The sequence below is a fragment of the Aethalodelphis obliquidens genome, unplaced genomic scaffold, assembly GCF_003676395.1.
Source record: "Aethalodelphis obliquidens isolate GAN/ISIS:26980383/991018 unplaced genomic scaffold, ASM367639v1 scaffold1, whole genome shotgun sequence".
NCBI classification, from domain to species: Eukaryota; Metazoa; Chordata; class Mammalia; order Artiodactyla; family Delphinidae; genus Aethalodelphis; species Aethalodelphis obliquidens.
Genome location: NW_020837945.1, coordinates 65,182,229 through 65,202,923, shown reverse-complemented (window position 1 = coordinate 65,202,923; position 20,695 = coordinate 65,182,229). Strand labels below are relative to the sequence as shown.

Genomic DNA, 20,695 nt, shown 5'->3' with positions numbered 1-20,695 from the left:
AAAAATAAATTAAAAAAATAAATTATGGTGTTTTATAAAAAGTATATATATATTTGCTTGTACATGCACAGAATATCTATGAAAGATTTCCAAGAAAATTAACACTAGTTCCTTCCCAGGTGAGGAACAGGTAGGATGAGGACAGGAATAGGAAGGAGATTTTTTGCTATACCTTTTAAATTCTTTTACAATTTGAACCACAGGAATGTAATACCTGATTTTTTTTAAAAAATTAACTTTAAAAACCATCCATTCAGCAGAATCTCAGGCAGTAATTAAAAAGAGTGAGATCGAACTATACTCACAAAAATGGATCATTCTCCAAGATCTATTGTTATTTCAAACAGCGTACTTCAGAACATATGTATGTTGTAACTTTAACTTTGTGGGGGAAAAAAACAGAGAATCATTCAATATGTGTATTTTTTAGTACATACACAGAGAAAGGTCTCTGTGTTGTTTGACGCAGTAGTCATGAGCCACATGTTGCTACATAAATTTAAATTAATTAAAAGTTAAAGTTCAGTTCCTCGGTAGCACTAGCCACATTCCAGTGCTAACAGCCAGAGGCGGCAGTGGCTGCCATATTGGATAGTGTAGATAGAGCATATTTCCCTCAGTGGGAAAGTTCTCGTGACAGAACTGGTCTCAATGAATCCAGCCCAGACTGTGAACTGGCAAATGGGACTGCAAGGATGTGAGAAGGGACTTTGTACTTTATAAATCTCTGTATCGTTTGGATTTCTTTTTAACAATTACTTTAATAATTTTACAAGGGTAGAGGATGGCTCACACCTGTAGCAGGTATTTATTGCTCATTAAAATTGCATCCTGCATTTTTTCATGACCCCTGCCATTCCTACTCAGGAGCCAAGGGATGGCAGAGCACCGCTAGAGGAGTTACCCCAGTGAAGGGGGAAGAGAGATGCCCGTTGTCCGCAGTGAACACAAGCCCCTGTTGCCCCCTCAGGCAGCGGCTGACCATGCTGCCAGTCTCACTCCCTTCTGGGCCTCTGCTATTCAGTCACAAGGGACAAAATCAGTTTGAGTGCCTGCCAGCAGGAGAAGCAAAAACTGAAGTATTTTTAGTTCTTGGAGTTCTGGAATTTGGCAAGGGCAAGGCGGGCACAAGACAGGGAGTCCCACCTCCAAGGGACCCTGAGGTCTCCTCTGAGATGGGACCTAGGCCGGTGGGGAGGGAAGACCGCTCTGAGGTGGGGACAGTCAGCCCAGAGTGGAATGGGAGCACACGGGGCCAAGCTCAAAAGGGCACCTGGGAGTAGAACTGGCAAGAACAATAGGTCTGATATCTGCTCTATGGTTTCTTAAATTGGGGGATGACAGGATGAAGAGAAAGCTGGAGGGAAAAAGAGATGGGATGGAGTAGAAATGTGAGCGGGAGGCAGGTGGGAACGAATGTTACAAAAATTTTCACCTCAAATAAAACGTGGATTTGAAATGTTAAACATCACTCTGGTTATCATCCATAAGACAGAGAGAAATTAAATTTCCTAAGATGGAAAATAAATAGATGAAATGAACTCTGAAAGCCTGAGTTACAGCTGCTTGGGGCACCTCACTTTCCCTCCCCCTGAAGGAAGTTTATTCCTAGACTAGGGTCCAATTTTTTCTCAACAGCAACAATAGAAACAGCAAAAAGGACACACGCTTTGAATGTGGCTCGAGATTCTTCTTCCTTTCTCAATCTGGAACTTACTATAAACCTCATCCAGGAAGGTAGGTGGCTCAGGCTTCAACCTTGTTCCCTTTGTTCTTCTCTCCAGAATGTTGATCCTGCCATACTGTTTTACACCTCGACACCTTTGCTTATATTGTTCCCTCTGTCTGCAATATCGCCCCTTCAGGCAGAGACTACTTAGATTCCACTCATCGTAGAAGATCTAGCTCCTCTGAGTCAGAACTGATGATATCCACTTCCTCCTGTGGTTTGTGTGAGGCTCAGCAGAGGATGTGTCCATCCCCTGCGTGGGATTGTGAGCCCCTACAGGGACAGATAATGCCTGCTCATCCCTGTGTCCCAGCTGACCCCGTGCCTGGTGCATGGAAACTGCTTAGTAAATGCTGATGTCCATCTATTCCTCCACTCTCACAATCACCACCCTATTCCCTTCATTCACATTATTAATATCTGTGGAACCAACCATATGCTGTGGGGGAAACAAGACTGTGGTAGCTTGAGTAATGGTGCCTCAAAAATGTCCAGGTCCTTATTCCTGGCATCTGTAAATGTTGCCTCATGTAGCTAAAGGGGATTTTGCAGATGTGATCAAACTAAGGATCTTGAGATGAGGACATTATTTTGAATTATCTCATGTAGTCACAAGGTCTTTATAAGAGAGAGGCAGGAGATCAGACAGAAGGCCATATGAGGACGGGCCAGAGGGAGCAAAGATTCTTCCTGAGAGCCTCCAGAAGGGAACCAGCCCCGTAGACACCTAACACACAGGTGAACAGAGAAAGGTCAGTCTTCAAGGAGCTCATTTTCTTTCTACTCAAGGAAGGAGACAATTTAGGAAACCATGACAGTCGTTGGAGATGAGATGTAATAAAGGTCTAAACTTCACCATCCTGATCACCTTCTCAATACACTCCTGTGTATAAGCTTCCAGCTTCAAATGGAGCACTGAGAAATGAACACAGACTCCCTATCTGATTCAACCTGTGAAGAGTGCAGTGTGGATCCCTTGATCCACACCCTCTACAGCCTAAGATGCTGTTCATACGGCCTAAAATTGAGCCAGATACACCTCATTCAGTCAACTGTCAAAATGTAATTGTGGAGCAAAGAAATAGGCACATGTGAAATGTCATACAGGCCAGCTAAAACCCCAGCTTTACACTGTTCCATCAATGACAGAAACAGACTCATTTTCCAGATTTATAACTCTCCTGAAATACAGATGGAAAGTAGAAGGTTGGATGGCAGTCACTATGATTATAGCCTTTCGCCAGAACCCATAACCCTCATTTTATTTCTTTCCAGTTTTGCTTTTAAATTGTTTTCTTTTTCTGATTACTACAGAAATGTACAATTTAGAAAGTTTACCACATTCCCACCCCAGAAATCTATATCAACAGATATGAATCTTAAAACCAGCATTTTTATGCATTCAACCAAAGAAAATAAATAATTATGTGTATATAAGAGAATTAAAGGAAAAAACAGAAAGAAGGAAACCCCTAGGGATATATGGGAGACTTGAAATATTTGTTCTCATCTCCTTCTCAACTTCCTTGTCAGTAGCATTATTCAGGAACCACATTCTGAGTAATGAGGCTGAAACAGGATAAGATTTCTAATCACCAAGGAAATAAGAACCACAGTTAACACTTATGGAAGGTTAACTGAATTCCAGGCAGTGCACTAGTTTATTTAATCCTCATAATGACTGTGTGATAGGCACTATTATTCTCACAATCCTCACTTTATAGATGAGGAAACGGAGGCACAGAGAGGTTTGGTAGCTTGTCCATGGTCACACAGCTAGCATGGGGTAGAGCTGAGATTTGAACCAAGGCAGACTATCAGCATAAAAGCCACATACTAGCCACCTTGCCACAGGCACTGCTTCTCAGAGAGGTTAACTGATTTCACTAAACTGCATCTATTAAGGCAGGACATCAAACTAACAGGCTTTATGAAGAGTATGTTTTTAAATAAGGAGTGGAACAAAAGGGCTTTATGAAAAATTCAATGAATCAAGATACCACATTCCCATAATAATTTAAAAAGATTTTTCCCCCTCAATTTAAGTAGTAAAAATACACGTTCACTGTTGAAATTTGGGGCAATATAAAAACTATAACGAAAAAAAAATCATGTGGTTTCGCTTAGCTGCTTCTTTTTACAAGCTAGTCAAAGTGAGATCAGTAGGCCAAAGATATCACAATCGCCTGGAGCTCATCTTCAAAATGTAGATCCCTAGGCCCCATCTCAGACCTCCAAGAGCAGAATCTCCGAGGGACTGACCTCAAATACTGACCTGCAATGGCACGTTACAGCTTGCAGCCCTAAAAACTGTAGAACTCATTCTGTGGGATCATGTGTTCTCCACAGACCCAGATACTACTGGACCTATGCAAATGCCCATTTGAAACTTTTATTAGATGTCCATTTTGTTTCAAGGAGTCCAAATGGGAACTTAAGGAGTATTTCTAATACTCCTTAAAGTGTACTAAAATTTAACCAATATTTCTCACATTCTGAAATTAAATTTTAAATGAAATGAAATTTTAAAAGTAAACACTCCAGTTTTAGTCATCCTGATGCCCAGTAAAGTTTGAGTATCATTGCCAGAGCCTTAAAAAGAGAGGCCCAGAACTCTTGGACCCATAATTCAGAAGTCATACTCTCCCCCCCCCCCCACCCCCCGAACAGCCTCCCCCCTTTCCTTTCTGAAACCAAGTTGACTTTAGGAGCAGTAAAAAAAGGGGAACTGAGGAAACCAAGTCTCATTGGAGAGTCAGGCTTGGGTAAGGGAAAACAGGTTACTGGATGGATATATTTTCCTGACCTTCAGCTGCAGGCTCTGTGTCCAGGGTCCAACAGCTATAATGCAGCCCCTGGGAGCCCTCGAGTGGGGTTTGTGCCCTCAGCTCTGAGCCGGATTCAGAGCCCTGCACCCAGCTTTGCTTTTCCAGAAAGCAAAATGGCTTCTCTCCACTAACACCAGGCCCATACTCTAGCTATTAGCCAAACAAAGGATTTTCCAAATATGGACCCGAGAAGCATGTGCACTTTGAAGGCCACAATGAAGCTTAAATAGCTAAAACATATTAAAAAGAAAGCCAATAACTGACGCCAAAAAGCGTGAGTCCTTAAAGAACAGAACAGCAAGACAAAAGCCAGAAAGAAGAACAAAAATATGCATTGTAGGGGAGGGGCAATAGGGAGGTGTAGATTTATATGGAAGAGTTGACATCATTGTTTCCCAATAATACTCAACATGCAGGAAACAGATGGGAAAGCAGTGGTGGAAGGGGCTACTTATGGTAACAGGGCATGCTCTCTGTTTAGAATCCTGCCATTTGGAACCTCAACGTTTGACTTTGAAAAACTGGGGATGGGAACTCCATTGCCAGCAGTTTTATTAAAGTTGAACTAAATCCTGCTGAACTTATCACCTTGGCAATGCATGGGTAAATGCAGCTCTGCATATCAGACCCTGATTTACTGCCGGCATGACTGCAGCTGTTTGGGTCCAGAGGAGACAAAGCTAGGAAAGCGGAATTTAATGTCGGACAGACATGGTTTGACTTCTGGTTCTCCCAGTTCCTAGCTGGGTGATGTTAAGCAAGTTGCTTAATCTCTCTGAGTTGGTTTTCATATATAAAATGGGGGAGGGGGAAGGTCCCTGGTGGCCTAGTGGTTAGGATTCCCAGCTTTCACTGCCATGGCCCAGGTTCAATCCCTGGTTGGGGAACTGAGATCCCGCAAGCTGTGTGGTACAGCCAAAAGTAAATAAAATTAAAAATAACAATAAAATAAAATGGGGGGGCAAAAGAGAACTTTTCACATGCAGTGGGGAGAGATTGAGGCTGCACATTTATGCACATGTCGATTTAATCAAGAAACATACTTAGGGTGGTCAGTTGACATCATTTTAAAAGTTTTATGTTTTAACAGAATCTCCCGTTCCCCTGCTCTTGGGCCAGGCGCAGACACAGCCAGACCAACTGCCACACTTGTGATCAGCTACAGTGCCTTCTCCCGACAGTAGGATCACTCTCCTGCCACTGAAGACAGCTTCTGTCACCCCGGCCAAGGGTGCAGCCGAAAGGGTTGCAGGCTTGGAGGTCCCCTCCCTCCAAGCCTGGCCATTACAAGTCACTGTCAACTACCTTTCCCACAGTTTAAGCATCTTCTCCCCCGGGGCTCAGGAGGGTGTGACCAATTACAAGCATCAGGCAAAACCATGTGGTTTCCTGTCTGTAGAAACCAACCACTCTATATCTCCGTCATTCCTCACGGGTCAGATGATGCTTATTGTTTTATTGATTTATTCCCCCCTTACAAACAATCCACTCATAGTTCTCTTTCACTCGGTTGCCTTGAATGTTAGCATCTCCCGCTCGCACCTTCTGTAGAACCCTCATTTCATTCTTGGTACTCTTTTGGTTATTTTCCAGTCTTACGCAACCCACTAGGCCAAGAGCAACTTGAGAGCATCTTTGTAAACCCCAGAGTGTCCAGCATATTAGAGTCCCATTAAATATTTGTTGCATTGAATTGAAAGCCCCATACAAGATGGTTTCTGAATAAAACCATGAAAAGAGCCAGAGAAAGAAATATGCCTAATTACACAAATTAGCTCAATTCACGAAGGCTATAGATTTATTTAGTTTGCCAGCCTCCTACTTTTTATGTCAGACTGTTTTCTGCTGTCTGTAACAGCAAGAGCTGGTACAAGGTGCTTTTGGGGAGGGTGACATTCACCCCTCTCCCTCTGGGGGGTGGCGGCGAGGGGGCCCCCAGAGGCATACTGGGTCAGCATCAGGCCATGGGCATGGCACCAGGGCATGGTATGCATGAGCCAGGCTTGAACTAGAACAAAGAGTGCCTGAGACTCGATCCCAGAAACTCAGTTGGTTCTGGGGCCCCGCCAAGAATGTGATTCATACCAAGGAGTGAGTGGTGAGGCACTAGGGATAGTCAGTGTTTCTGGGGCACCCCGTGCAAAGCCTGGGTCCATTTCTAACTGGGAGTAGCTATGCGCCCTTGTGGGGAACCTTGAACAATCTTGGATTCCTGCTGTTCCAGCATATCAGCAATGTCCCAGGTCCTGAGCTTCCTAGAAGGGCTCTAACTCTGGCTTCCTGAGGAGGAAACAGGGTCCATCAATCATCTGCTGTGTGTTAGCCTCAGGGAGGCCAGCGAGCTACCCAATCTGCATGAGCTGCCCAAGGCCACCCGCCTTTAGCCGAGCTCAGCGTCCACTTGCAAACACAAAGCCAGTGAGAAAACAGAATATCAGGTAGAATGAGGATCAAACTGGGTGCCTCTGACTCTAAGGCAAGTGCTGTTCCAGGAGGGAAGGAGGATTGCGGCTGCAGTAGGCAGGCAGGGGCCTGGGAGGAAAAGGTAGGGGACTTGAAAGTTACTAGGTGGGGTTAGAGTACGTGTGTGTGAAAAGCTCCTGACAGAGGGTGAAGTGCTATGCAAACGTTAGCTGTTATTATTACTATTCTCCATCTAGGCTGGGGGAAGAACAACGCAAGGGAGAAAAGGCTGCTTTTTGCAGGTTAGTTCTTTTTTCTTTTGACAAAACTGTAACATAAATGTCAAATTATGAAATATGCTATTTTGGGAGATTGTGTTTGTGCCTAAGACAGGCTTGGCTTTGGGAGTCACACTAGATCTGGATTTAAATCTTGCCTCTCTTATCTCTACAATCTTGGCAAGTGATTTAACCTCTTGGATCTCAGTTTTCTCCTCTGTAAAAAGGGTAAAAATGCCCAATTCTTACAGATTTCGAAAAAATTACTTTGTACGTATAAAGTGACTGGCACATAGTAAGCAATGGATGCAGACTGTAACTCTACAATTAAAAATAACAAGCAGGTGTGGTTTGGGGCTCAGCTTTCATTTCTGGGTCCCTTCTCTCCTTCCAAGACACCCCCCCCCTTCCTCCCCCTTCCTTTAGCAGCCTAATGTTCTCAGCTTTCTCTATCAAAAGCTGCTCTTAAAAAAATCTAGCACCAGTATCTGTCTCTTCTGATTTGAAGTCATCATGCTTTCTCAGGGGTCCCTTATTTTAAGGCTTACCTAAAATTGCATACTGGGGGGAAGATTAGCGGGACGGTGGGGGGCTGCTATCTAGACACCTAAAGTTCCATCAGGCTGTGGCTCCACCTCAATCAGGACTCAAGGACAGTCCTCTGAGGGAGGAACACCAAAACCTAGTAAACTGAAGGGTGACATTTGTGTTGGGGCATAGAGAGAAACAGAAAATCAGGTGGGAATGCACCTGCAAGCAAAAAGAAAATTAAATCTGAAGCGTGACAAGTGGGTAAATGCCACTTTGGCTTCAATACAGGGCAAGCAATGAGTGAAAAAGAAAACAAAATAGAAAATCGAAAGAGCTAGTAGCGCCATGTTCCTGGGCCTCAAGACTGGGGTGAAGGAACCAGACCAAGGAAAGTGGAGACCTGAGACCCAGAAGGTGCGGGTTGTGGGGGGCGAGCGGGGGAGGTGCCCGGCAGCTCACACTGACTAGCCTGTTCTGGAGGAAATAAGCACTGGGTGGTCCCAACCAGAGGGTCTATCACTACTTTGTTCCAATATCTAATGGAAGAGGAGTTGGGGGGCACTTCTTATCCCCAGACTGAGTCCTGGACCTCTCAGCCCTGTCCTCCCTCTCCCACCCTCTGCCACGGAATCCCAGGAAACTTTCTGCAGGGAGGTGACCCCCAGGAACAATCGGTCCCTAGCAAGTGCTTCAGAACTGCCTTGGTCAGTCAGCTTCTGGAATTTACAACGTGTTCTCCCCTCATCCCCACTCCCACAGGAAAAGGTTTCCAGGCTAGCCCACAGATGCCTAATGGATTAAGGGGGGAAATAAAAAGAATGTATCAAAAACTACAGCTCTGATGGCATTGGGGAGCTTATCCACCACGTACAGCATCATCTATGGGAAAATGTGTTCCCAGTTCCAACTTGTTTCCCTCTGCCCCAGCAGATGGTCCACTGGGCTCTAGGGCAGGTCTGGGGCTACCTTAGCAGTCCCAAGGCCTGGGCCTCCAGCGGCTGGAAGGCATCTGGGCAGCTGCCAGTGGGGGTGGTAGGGGCGGAAGAAGGGCGAGGCTATGCCTGTCCTCAAGGGGCTCCTGGCAGAGGTCTGGAGACTGGGCAGGAGGGAGGGATGTGGGTAGGCGGAATGGCTGTTTCCATCCTCTGGGTGTGTTGTTTACCATATCCAGACCATGCAGAGTCAGTCACAGTTTGGCTTCATGCAATCAGTCAGCTTGCTCCAGGTTTAAAAGCCTTAATTCTCCTCTTTTAGTTCTTCCTGTTTCACTGTGGGAGCCCAGATCTGGGGCTGCCCCTCTGAACTCAAGCCCATGAGGTGGCTGTTCTGTCTGCACAAACTCCGCCTCCAGGACCTGACTTCTCTTTCAGTTCCCTGAAGGTCCGGGAGTGGCTGGGTACCTTTCTCAGATCTTTCTGAGGGCCCTTGAGTTTCAGGTTGACATTTTGCTCTCCCACCACTGTATATGGATGGTCCACTCCCCAGAGGCTCTGGGAAATCCCTCCGTGAACTCTCCATTCAGCGGGACAACTAATCTGCTTCCTGTCCCTCTTGGTGCTTAATTAACCCATCTGACCATATCATTTACTCGCTTCATCGGAGCCCTCATGCATTCAGTCATGGATAGCGTGTGGTTATGCTAGGGCAAGTCCAGGGTGTTATGATAACAACAGCTACATTTAGAGTTTACCTTACGCATACCCTCTGCTAAGTGCTTTGCCCATAGTAACTCATTTCTCTTCACACCAGTCCTCTTATCCTCAGTTCACAAATGAGGAAAGTGAGACCCAGAGGGGGTAAGTAACTTGCTCCAGGGTCACTCAGCTGGGAACAGGCAAAGTGAGGATTCTACCCCAGGCTGTAGGCTTCCACAACTCTTAACGGGAGCCCCCAGCAGGGGGCACCTGACTTGGGAGGATCAGGGAAGGTTTCCAGAAGCAGCTGAGACCCAAAGGATGAAGAATTAGCTAGGAAAGGTGTGCAAACGATGCCAGGCAAGACGCTGGGAAGGAGACCACTAACCCAAAGAGGATGCCCCTGCCATTCAATGTTAAATCTTCTCGTGAACAGAAAAATATTCACCTTCCTTGCTAACAGTTTGCTCCTGTTTATGTCTGGATTTTTTGTCTATTTAATTGAAGATAAAAGCTTTTTTGCATTTTCTCCTTCAGTCATGACAGCTAACTTCAAAGCTTAATTGAGCCATTGGTTTCTGAAAGTTTGTTCACATCCCTTAGACTGTAAATTTCTTGAGTCTGGAGTGCCTGTTTCTTTCTCTCCCACTGTACCTCCACAGCGCCTTATACTGGTTTCTTAAATAAGCGAATAAACAAAGTGAGAGAATGACTTAGCTTCAGAAATGTAGAATAACTATGCCTCAAAGTTCCCATTGCCCTATCCTTGTTCTTTGAAATGCTGGGGCCATCTTACTCTCATCAAGCTTAAAATTATATTTTGTAATGGGTGTTTATTCGTTATGAACCTTTCGTAATCCCTCGATTCAAATACATATATATTTTTTCTTTTCAACCTGATAAGAACTAGAAAAAAACCTTCAGGAATAAGGTTCTTATCAAACATTCAGAGGGTACATTCTGAATAGTCAAGGCTGCTTATCCAGGGAGAAAATGATCTGTAAACCCCTGCACTATAAGCAGTGGTTCTCAACTCTTCCTGCATTCCAGAATCATCTAGGAAGCTTTTTTTTTTTTTTTTTTTTTTTTTTTTTTTTTTTTTTTTTTTTTTTGCGGTATGCGGGCCTCTCACTGTTGTGGCCTCTCCTGTTGCGGAGCACAGGCTCCGGACACGCAGGCTCAGTGGCCATGGCTCACGGGCCCAGCTGCTCCGCGGCATGTGGGATCTTCCCGGACCGGGGCACGAACCTGCATCCCCTGCATCGGCAGGTGGACTCTCAACCACTGCGCCACCAGGGAAGCCCTCTAGGGAGCTTTTAAAACATACCCATGCCTGGGCACCAAGAGATTCTGATTTAATTGTTCTGAGAGGGGGCCTGGACATGAACTTTTTTTTCATGCTCCCCAAGTGATTCTATCGTGCTACCATCATGGCAAACCATTGCATGGACAATTATCCCTTTTTACCAGGGAGTGAGTCAAATGGCAGAGATTGTTGGGAAGGGTGAGGAAGTCCTCAGCCCTTAGAGTGGGACAAGCACGGAGGCAGAAGATAGCTTTCCTGTAATGCTCTCTTACTGGTCCCTTGACTCCTGGCCCCAGCATTTTCAAGCACTGTGGGAAGACCCAGAGCACTTGATTCAGAGGGGAGAGGTAGGAAATGCTCTGGGATGCACTCTGGCCTCACGGGCCTTCACCCACAGCCTCCCAACTGCAGGTGACACAATGATGTGGTTTTCGTCACACAGCTGCAAGCAAGGGTCTTCGTATTCAGGGGTCAAAAAGAAGAAAAAGAAAGCTGTACTATTTTCAGCATCAGCAGTGAGGAAGTGATGATCTTCTCCCTCTATTCCAGACAGGAAGAGAAAGTTCTCTGGTTCCCAGGGGAGAGCTAGGGGTTGGGGCAGCAGCCACCATGCTGGAGGGGAAGGGAAAGAAACACTGGCTAAGTTGGCCAGGAGCAACTTCATGCCATTCTTGGGTGATCTCACCAGCCTGGAGAAAAGTGGCCAAAGAAGCAAAAGCGGGAAATTGGCCATTCGTATCAATCCTATGTGCAGCTTGGGACGACCAACAGCAGAGCCTGAACATGGCATCTGTGTGGCTGCCTGAAGAAACTGTATACACGATTTGTGTGTGTGTGTGTTTCTAAGGAAAGGTTTCTGCTTTTCATCAGCTTCCTAAAGATTAAGGACAACACTGGCCCCGAGCAACGTCTGCGCTAAGTTAAACACCTATTTGTCACCCTGCCTCATTAGATTTGTCCAGTTGAAGGTAGCAGGACTGGGTTACAGCAATTGGCAGAAGTGGATGACATTTTTCCTCTGTGCTCAGTCCGGGGGTATAAATTCCTCATGTTCAGGTGGTCTGAGCACAGCTAATTGTCACCAGCTTTGCCTTGTACCCCAGCTCAGAGATTTCCCTCCCTCCCCAAACACATGGGTTCTCTTGGATTCCTCTGTTCTTTCCTTCTGCCCTTGTGTTCCCAGACCTGAATCTACTTTTCTGCCTCATTTTATCCTTGACCTCCAAAGCTGAGTAACTGGGATGTCAGTCTTGTGAGGCCCTCCCCAGCCTTCTAGATCCTAGTTACCATGCTGACTTGTCACCCTCAGGATTCTGGGCTGAACTTCCAAGGTGGTGAGCAAAGGGGCACTACCCAGGTCAGTTTTTCCTCCCTGGGGGCAGAGTCCAGGCCTTGTCTATTAACCAATACATGTTTCAGAAAGTCCATGAGGAGGACACATTGTTTTAGAGAAAACATTAGCACTGACTCTATTTATTGATGCTACACTAAAAGAAAAATAAGAGACAACTGCTTAACTAGTTTTAGATGTGGGAAAAAAGAAATCCTAATTATTCTCATTTATATAAGCTGCTTATTATGCCTGCCTAATTCCTACGTGGCACCATAATGGTGTCTGGATCATTAAGTGGGTCAATTTCCTTGTTTCAAAGGAACTTTATTCAGGTATGTCAGTCTTGAAAGTTTGCTGATTCTGGGGCAGGACTGTCTGCTTTCAATTAACGGGAAAAAAAATCATTAGAGGAGAATGTTGGCCTAGACAAGGATGCCAGGGAGGGGAGAGGAGGCTAGTGGGCCAGAGCCCTCTGCGTCCCTCATGATTGACTGTATGACCTTAGGCCGGTCACTTTACCTCTCCCGGCTTCCCTCCCTCTCCCCAGGGCAGGAAGAGCACGGGGTACTGGTTTCAATTTTTTTTTTCTTTAAGAGTAGCCCCTTTTCTTTTTTTTCCTGAACGAAACATATATAAAAACCCAAAATATAAATCAGGTGAAAGAGGAACCGTTTAAAGCTGCCTCTGAGGAGTATTCACAGAACCCTAGGATTCCTTGCTCATCCTAGGATCTGTGACATTGTAAGAATGGGTCAGGACTGATAAGCACCTCCATGCAACTCTCAGCTTTGGAGTGAGGGCCCAGAAGAGCACCCACTTGGTGAAAGGTGGTATCCACGAGCATTCATAAGTGAACATGGACATGAACCTGAAGGCCCCCTGCAAAAACAGGTGGAGGAGAACCATTTCATTCTGAACTTCTGAGGGTAGTGATTAAGATGCATAGTTGGAGTTCTCTCACACTCAAAAAAACTCAACCTAAGGATGTTATTTCAAATCTACCTCTCCAGATTGTTGGAGAGGATTACATGAATTGACTCAGTTGTGTCCCAGTTTCAAAAGAGGCAGTTTTGAAACCTGTGGTCCCCCAAGCTGTAAAATACTAAGCCATCTGTCCTAATGACATGGCAGCCCCTGAACTCAAGGACACCACAGGAATATCACACCACTGCAAATTACTAGGTGGTGCTAAGTCCCTAAAAAAATGAAATAGAAACAAAAGCACTGCTCTGTTTTTGAGATGCACATTTGATATGAGCTAATTAAATAGTTTTTGAGATTATTTTCCTGGAGGCAGAGTTATTCTGCAGTTAGCCCTTCAGTTTCCCCCCTTTGTTGTATCTATCTATGTATAAACACAAGGCCCATATAGTGGACTTTTTTCTCCCTCACTGAAATTTCTGAAGACAAGGCCTTTTTGTCACGGGTAAGTGCAGGGCCAGTCAACCTTAACAAAAGCAGTCATTTAATGCTCAATTTCCTCAACTTTCCTTTGATTAAAAACTTCTCACTTCAAATGCTGGTACTGTATTATAGATTGTTTTCTTTCGCCCTCCCCCCGCTAACAAACGTTTAATAAGTTGTCTCTACCCTGGAGGATTCCCTTTTTTTTTCCCAATCCGACCTTGAAAACATAGAGGCTCTCCTTTTCATGTACAGACCCTAAACTATTTTAAAATCAAGGCCCTCTGACCTTTTTACAACACTCTTCTTGTCAGACACACCAAACGCTAATCTGAAAACCAAGAGGAGGTAGAGGGTCTGAGGGGTTGGGAAGGGGAGGGAGGGAGCTACTATATATTTGGCATCAGTTCAGAAATTCAGAAAATGTTTGTGCAACCACTCCCCCGGCCAGGATCCACCGCACCCCCGCCTTCCAGCACATTAATAAAAAAAGATGTGAGCGGATGAAATCGGAGAGCCCGGGAGGGACACCTAAGGCGGTCATAATTACGTACCCAGAGAATCCCACTGAACACCACACCACAGATCGAGGCCTCCTCCCTTCCCTCCGACATCCAAAGTTTGGGAACAGGACCTCTCAAGCCCCCCACCCCCAAGCCCCAGAGGTGGCCGGTTAAACGTGTAGCAGCACCGGCGCACCGCCCATTAATGGCTTGGGTGACACAAACGGAAGGGCTGACACAACCTCTGCACGTCGGGGTGGCAGCGTTACGCACCTTAAGAATCATGTATGTTTAAAAAAAAAAAAAGCACAGTGAGCGCTCAGGCCTGGAACACATTAACTTGGGAATTGAAGGCAACACGCCCTACGAGAGTCCCTCTCTCTCTCTCTCTCAAACAAAAAGAAGCGGGGTGGGGCGTTGGTGGTGGGGCGGGGGGGGAGGCGAAGGCACTTTACCATCCTGTCCTGAGCTTTCCAGATACTCCGTCAGGTCACAGCCAAAGGCGCTGGCGGCTCCCTTTCGTTTCAGCTTCTGCTTGGCACCCTTGTTCTTCATGAGTTAGTCCCAAAGAGGTTGCCCCTCCGTCTTCCCCTCCCCGCTGCTTGGCACCGCGCCTGCGATGGTCTCCGGGGGAGGTTAGATCAGTGGTTGCGGCGCGGCGCTGGGGGGCCGCATGGGCGTGGGGAAGAGCCTGGGCCCGGGGCAGCGCGCATGGAGCCCGCGGGGCGCGGAGCCCGGCGCGGGCGCGGAGCCTGAAATCCACGGCGCTCTCCTCCAGGGCCGCGGTACCGCAGGCCGTGTGGAGCTGGCAGCGGCGGGCCGGCGCGCTGGGAGTGTCACTTCCTCACTTGGAGTCCCAGGGACTTTCACGGGCTCCCGCGGTGTCTTCGGGTGTTCTCCTCCGGTTCGGAGGGAGGGCGAGCTCTCCGGTCCGTCTTCTAGAAGCCCGGGAGTGGCCGAGAGCGCGGGGAAGCCGGCGGCGGCCAGGGGCGCGGGGACAGCCCGGGGGCTGCCGTAGGTCCTCTGCCCGGCGCGCGCTGTCCTGCCTTCAGACGGCTTTGGTAGAACGAAAAACAAGCATCCTGTCTCTCTCGCCCGCCCTCACGCCTTCCTTTTTTTCCTGTCTTACAAATCCTAGGATCATCCAGCTCAGGAAATGCTGGAAGGAAGTTAGCTAGGGAGGGGGGTGGAGGGTGGAAATTTTTGGCAGCTCCGTGCTGGTGTGTGTATGGAGCCGGAGGAAGTAGGTGGGTGGGTTGAGGAGGACGGGGTGGGGGAGAGAACGCGCTCTTCGGAGAGCTGTTCTGCGACTCTGGAGATAACTGGGCAGCTCGGGAGGAAATCGCCGCTCTCCTAGGAGCACCCGCAGCCCGAGCCGCCCGCTTCCTGCCCCACCGACGGCTCTTTGAAGACAGCAGGAGGAGGCGCGCTGGCTTTCTGGATGGAGGGGGCTAGGTGGGACTGAAAAAAAGTGGCCTGCCTTGTTTTTATCGTCATTGTCATCATCTCTTTGACACTTTCTATTTCGGTGCCTGTCTGCTCCTACACAGACACTTAAAGAGTAATGACGGAAACAAAAACAGGGATTCCAGCGGAGAAACCTGACGGGGAGCGGTTTTCAGCCGGCCACTCCCAACCTTCCACCCTTCTTTCCGGCGCCCAGGTACCCCCAACCCAGCCAGGTCCCCTCCCAAGCTGAGGGAGAGATGGAGGCTGCCGCTTTGTAACCACTGCTCAGGAAATTAGATTTCTGGTTAGAGATTCAAGCGCGCGCGCGCGCGCACACACACACACACACACACACACACACACACACACACAAACGCACACACAGACGTTATTGCAAAGTTTGCTAAATGGAAGTGATCTGGGGGGGAAGTCTCAGATTTAAGGTGACTCTGATATTCTGACCTAATGTGGAGAAAGCAGCCTCCCAGGTTATTTCATAATTTGTCTCAAGTGTTCAGGAGGGCATGTTTTTTCTTCTCCAGTTAATTTGACTTCTGTGTACTCAGCACACAATAAGCACTCAAATTCTTGTTATTTAACCATTTTAGGATTAGATTAAACTTCCTGGGTAAATTCAAATCCATGTATAGGCTTGAAGGGTAAGGACATTCATACAGCTCAGAATGCTGGAAAAAGCTTTAGGTATAGTATTTTAGTCACTGAATCCCTTTACAGTCTCTCATCTCCCTATGTATCACCAAGACAGTTTATGAACTTTGACCCTTGACCTTCTCTCTTTGTCAGAGCTTACAAGTGATAGCGTGCCTGCCAAATCTGGCTCACAGATGTGTTTGGTTTAGTACATGCCATGCTTTAAATTTTTTTAAAATTAATTGCCAACATTAAAGAGTTAACATTTTTCACATAAGAGATCGGGATTTCTGGCTTCTCTTGCAAAAATGGAAGATCTGGTCACACCGAAAGGGCATTTCCTTATGGCAAGGACCGCTGATGCCAAGTTGTAGCAGCCCGCATGGCGGCACCACCTTCTTTAGAGAGTGAGCCCTCCAGTTTCGAAGCCCCCAGTGCCCGTCTTCCCCACTGGAGTTTGCGGCCCAAGCTCTGTGTATGGTCTCTCCTTCCTTCTATTTTCCATCGGTCTCTCAGTGACACCAGCATTGCCCCAGTCATCTTGGCAAGACATCTTCAAGTAACCACTGACTCATTTCTCTCCGCCGCCACCTCCAGTCTAGTCCCGCCCAGACAGATGAGTCCTTCAAAATGCCTCTCCTCTGTGCTTCTTCCGTGCAGTCCCATTCAGTGAGGACCATTCACTCCTAAATTATTAGAATAACTCCTAGTGGGGTTTGCTGAGTCCGGTCTCTTCCCATTTCATCCTGTGCACTAAGGGCCTGTTGAGTCTTCTGAAGTATTGCTGTTGTTGTTTGCCTGCTTTGCTCAGAACCTGTCAATGACTCCCTGTTTCCTACTCCCACGACAGCAATTTCTAAGCATCTTGTAAGCTACTTGGAGAATATTTGATAGGGTATTTAGTATAATGACTTGTTCCTTTATTTATAGAGAAGCATCTCCACATGAGATTGTAATTATTACTATTTTTTAATAATTATTACTATTTATTTAGGAATTTACTGTACCAAAGACTTTCATATTTGAGCTACAGTGCATTTCATCATTTTGGTAGCAAAGGAGAGAGGCTAAAGGGTTGCTCTTTTCCTGGGTCCAGACCCCTAAGCACAAATTATGGATAAGTTGTCAAGCCCTGTGAATCACCTTTCTAAAGCTTTAAAAACATTCTTCTAACTTTTTATGTTGAAGTAATTTCAGCTTATAAAAATTTTTACAATAGTCAAAGAATTCCCATATACCCTTCATCGAGCTTTCCCAAATATTAATGTCTTATATAACCAGAGTACAATTATCAAAGTTAGGAAATTTATATTGATGCAATAATATTAACTAATCAGCAGACCTTTTTCAAGTATTAATTAATTTTAATTATATAAAATTTTTATTAAATATGGTCTTTCTGACAATAAAGTTCACCAGTTAAATAAACAGTAATTTACAAGTAATTCTCAAAACACTTCACTTTATAACATTAGCTATGTAGGAGATCCCCTTAAGCACCATCAAACCCAGCAGGTGTAGGTTGTCACAAAACAGGGCTGCCTAGATGAACCATAAAGCTAATGACTGACTCAGCCCAGAGATTCTTCTATGCTTTACTGAGGATTCCCCAAAGGGACCCCACAATCACAGAATTTTCATTCTGGAACAGCCTGAGACCTTTAAGCCCCTGCTTCGTGATAAGCTGGTTTCCGGTTGTTTAGGGTTCAGGGTTGAGGTAATACTGAACAATGGACAAGGTGTCCATTACGTCTGGACCGACTGAACAAACTTTATTTGAAATGTGTACATGGTGGTTCTTTGTCTCTACCTGATAGCTCTCAACTATCTACACCTTATGGTGGGAAGAACTCACAATTTATCAGGCTGGATAATGAAGCTACATGGTGACAGCCTGACCCAGGGAGCTGGAAGGTTGCCCTCTCCCGGTTTGCTCCCCGCCCCCTCTCATTGCTGAGTAAGCCCTGTGATAATTGCCGAATATAAATCTAGCCCTTGTTCTGGACACTCTCCTTCTATTTTTCTTTCTCTTCCCATTTTTCTTTTTCTCTTTGCTTACTCTAAGATGTGTACCTTTCTCTGGGTCTGTGGAAGGAAGTCAGATTTGGGTTCCGATGGGTTTTTTCGCAGGGCTGAGGATTTCCCAGGAAGCAGGTTAAATGGAAATAGTGTAGGAATGTTAACAGGAGGACTAATTAAGCTATTTGGTGATAATATAAATTATGCCTGTAGCAGATTATCATGGTGCAAAAAGCACTTAGCTCACATGGAACTCCCACAGAAGAGTTCTGTCCTTTCCTATGATTTATCTTATCTGCAATTGGTTAAGACTTGTGCTTATCAAAATGTGCCATCTGCTTCTTTCACTCACCAACGTTGGTAGCAATCTTCTCTGCTGTAAATAAACAGATGCAGAAGACCAAGAGTGAATACTGGGAGATTGTTTTTTAAATTGAAGCATAGTTGATTTACGATGTTGTGTTAATTTCTGCTGTACAGCAAAGTGATTCAGTTTGTGTATATATATACATATATATATATATATATATATATACATTCTTTTTTATATTCTTCTCTATTATGGATAAAAATATCCTTCTCATAGGATATTGAATATAGTTCCCTGTGCTATACAGTTGTTATACAGGACCTTGTTATTTATCCATGTCTTATGTAATAGTTTGCATCTGCTAACTCCAACTCCCAATCCATCCCTCCCTCACCCCCCACTCAGTGTTGGGAGATTTTAATGTCACCTGTGATTTAGCCTTTTCTTTTACCCAATGGGCCCATAAAGCTAGAGTAGAAATCAGCAGTTTTAGAGTTCTCCCTTCTCTCCTCATGCCCAGCCAATTAAGTATTCATATAACTCCTTGTTCATGGACTGTGGTTAATATGCTCTGAATTCTTTGTTCTGGGGTACATCCTTCTGCTACGTACATTTTCTCTCCCCCTTTCTTCTCCCCCTTTCCAGTTTAAAGTTGCTAGTGTTGGGACTTCCCTGGTGGCGCAGTGGTTAAGAATCTGCTTGCCAATGAAGGGGACATGGGTTCAAGCCCTGATCCAGGAGGATCCCTCATGCCGCAGAGCAACTAAGCCCGTGTGCCACGACTACTGAACCTACGTGCCACAACTACTGAAGCCCACGCAGCTAGAGCCCATGCTCTGCAACAAGAGAAGTCACCGCAATGAGAAGCTTGCACACCACAATGAAGAGTAGCCCCCACTCGCCACAACTAGAGAAAGCCCGCATGCAGCAACAAAGACCCAATGCTGCCAAAATTAAAAATAAAAATAAAAACAAACAAAAAAACCAATAGTTCTCTGTTTAAAAAAAAATAAAGATGCTAGTGTTGTCACTGATTGTTGGGTGTGATGGGCTGAATTGTGCCCCCCTCCATGTTCATATGTTGAAGCTCCAATCCCCAATCCCTCAGAGTCTGACTGTATTTGGAGATAGGGCCTTTAAAGACGTGATTAAGTTAAAATGAGGCTATTAGATTTGGCCATAATTCAATCTGACTGGTGTCCTTGCAAGAAGAGATTAGGACACAGAGAGACACCAGGGATGTGTACCACAGAGAAGAAACCATGTGAGGACATGGCCTTATGAGAAGATGGTGAGAAGGTGGCCATCTGCAAGGCAAGGAGAGAGGCCTCAGGAGAAATCAAACCTGCCGACACCTTGGTCTTGGACTTCCAGCCTCCAGAGCTGTGAGAAAATAAATTTCTGTTATTTAAGCCACCTTCTCTATGCTATTTTGTTATGGCAGCCCTAGCAGACTGATATATTGGGTGAGGTTCTTCCATGAGAGAGGTCTTGTGCCCCTTCTGAGCCCAGCCACCACTACTCTGAGGGTCTGAAGCCAGTAGAAGATAAGGATGGCCAGAGCAAAAGGGCTTCTAGAAAGTTATGTATGCCAAACTCATTATTGCATTACCCTGTGCTATGGGTTCCCAGTGTAGGTTATAATGCAAACTGTTGCTTCTAAGTGTCCAAATGAGATTGGATAAGCATCCTTAGTGGGGTTGAGGGAGGTTCACATTACCAATCTCTAATCAAACAGAACAGAGTGGAGGAGAGGTCAACTCAACGGGAGAGAAGGAACGAGAACCAGAATCAGTCTCCCCATCCTAGAAGCAGGAATAACCTTTAGCCTGCAGGTGGTACATCCTGAAACATGGCAGCTAACCTCCCATTGCTCCACCAACTCTGCAACCATGAAAGCCAGTTTTGTTTCTAAATGGGGTTCTAAGAGCAAGCAGGTGTGGTGATAACGAAGAAGGAGGAAGGCTTTAAATGGTCCCACTCCCAGCTTAAAAGGTGAAAGAGAGACATTATTATTATAAATGATATTCTCTCTCTCTCTCTCTCTCTTTCTCTCTCTTTGTTTCTGAAGCATTCTGTATTTAAGTTCCTTTTCAGTTCCTAGAGTTGCAAAACTGTATTGCTCAGGACAAAAAATAAATAAATAAATGAAAACACATTGGGAAACACAGCTTTACAGCCTCAGTTCCCTAGCTGAGAATGTGATTCAGTTTCTTCCCCATCAACTAGGCATTTTGGAGTAGAAAGGGCAGAAGGTGAGGGAATAATGAGAAAGAAAAAGACTTGGTTTCAAAAAAGAAAGTCTTACTAACTTTTT

General features: G+C 45.6%; 1 protein-coding gene across 1 annotated transcript in view; it reads right to left on the bottom strand.

Annotated features, from left to right (window-relative positions):
• Positions 1 to 15,606, bottom strand: part of ARHGAP31 (Rho GTPase activating protein 31) — a 113,773-nt gene extending 98,167 nt beyond the window's left edge. Inside the window, exon 1 of the mRNA XM_027105378.1 lies at positions 14,405 to 15,606. Within this exon, the coding sequence (XP_026961179.1) occupies positions 14,405 to 14,504 (100 nt within the window). The 5' untranslated portion in view covers positions 14,505 to 15,606. The remainder of the gene's footprint in view (positions 1 to 14,404) is intronic.
• Between the last annotated feature and the right edge of the window lie 5,089 nt (positions 15,607 to 20,695).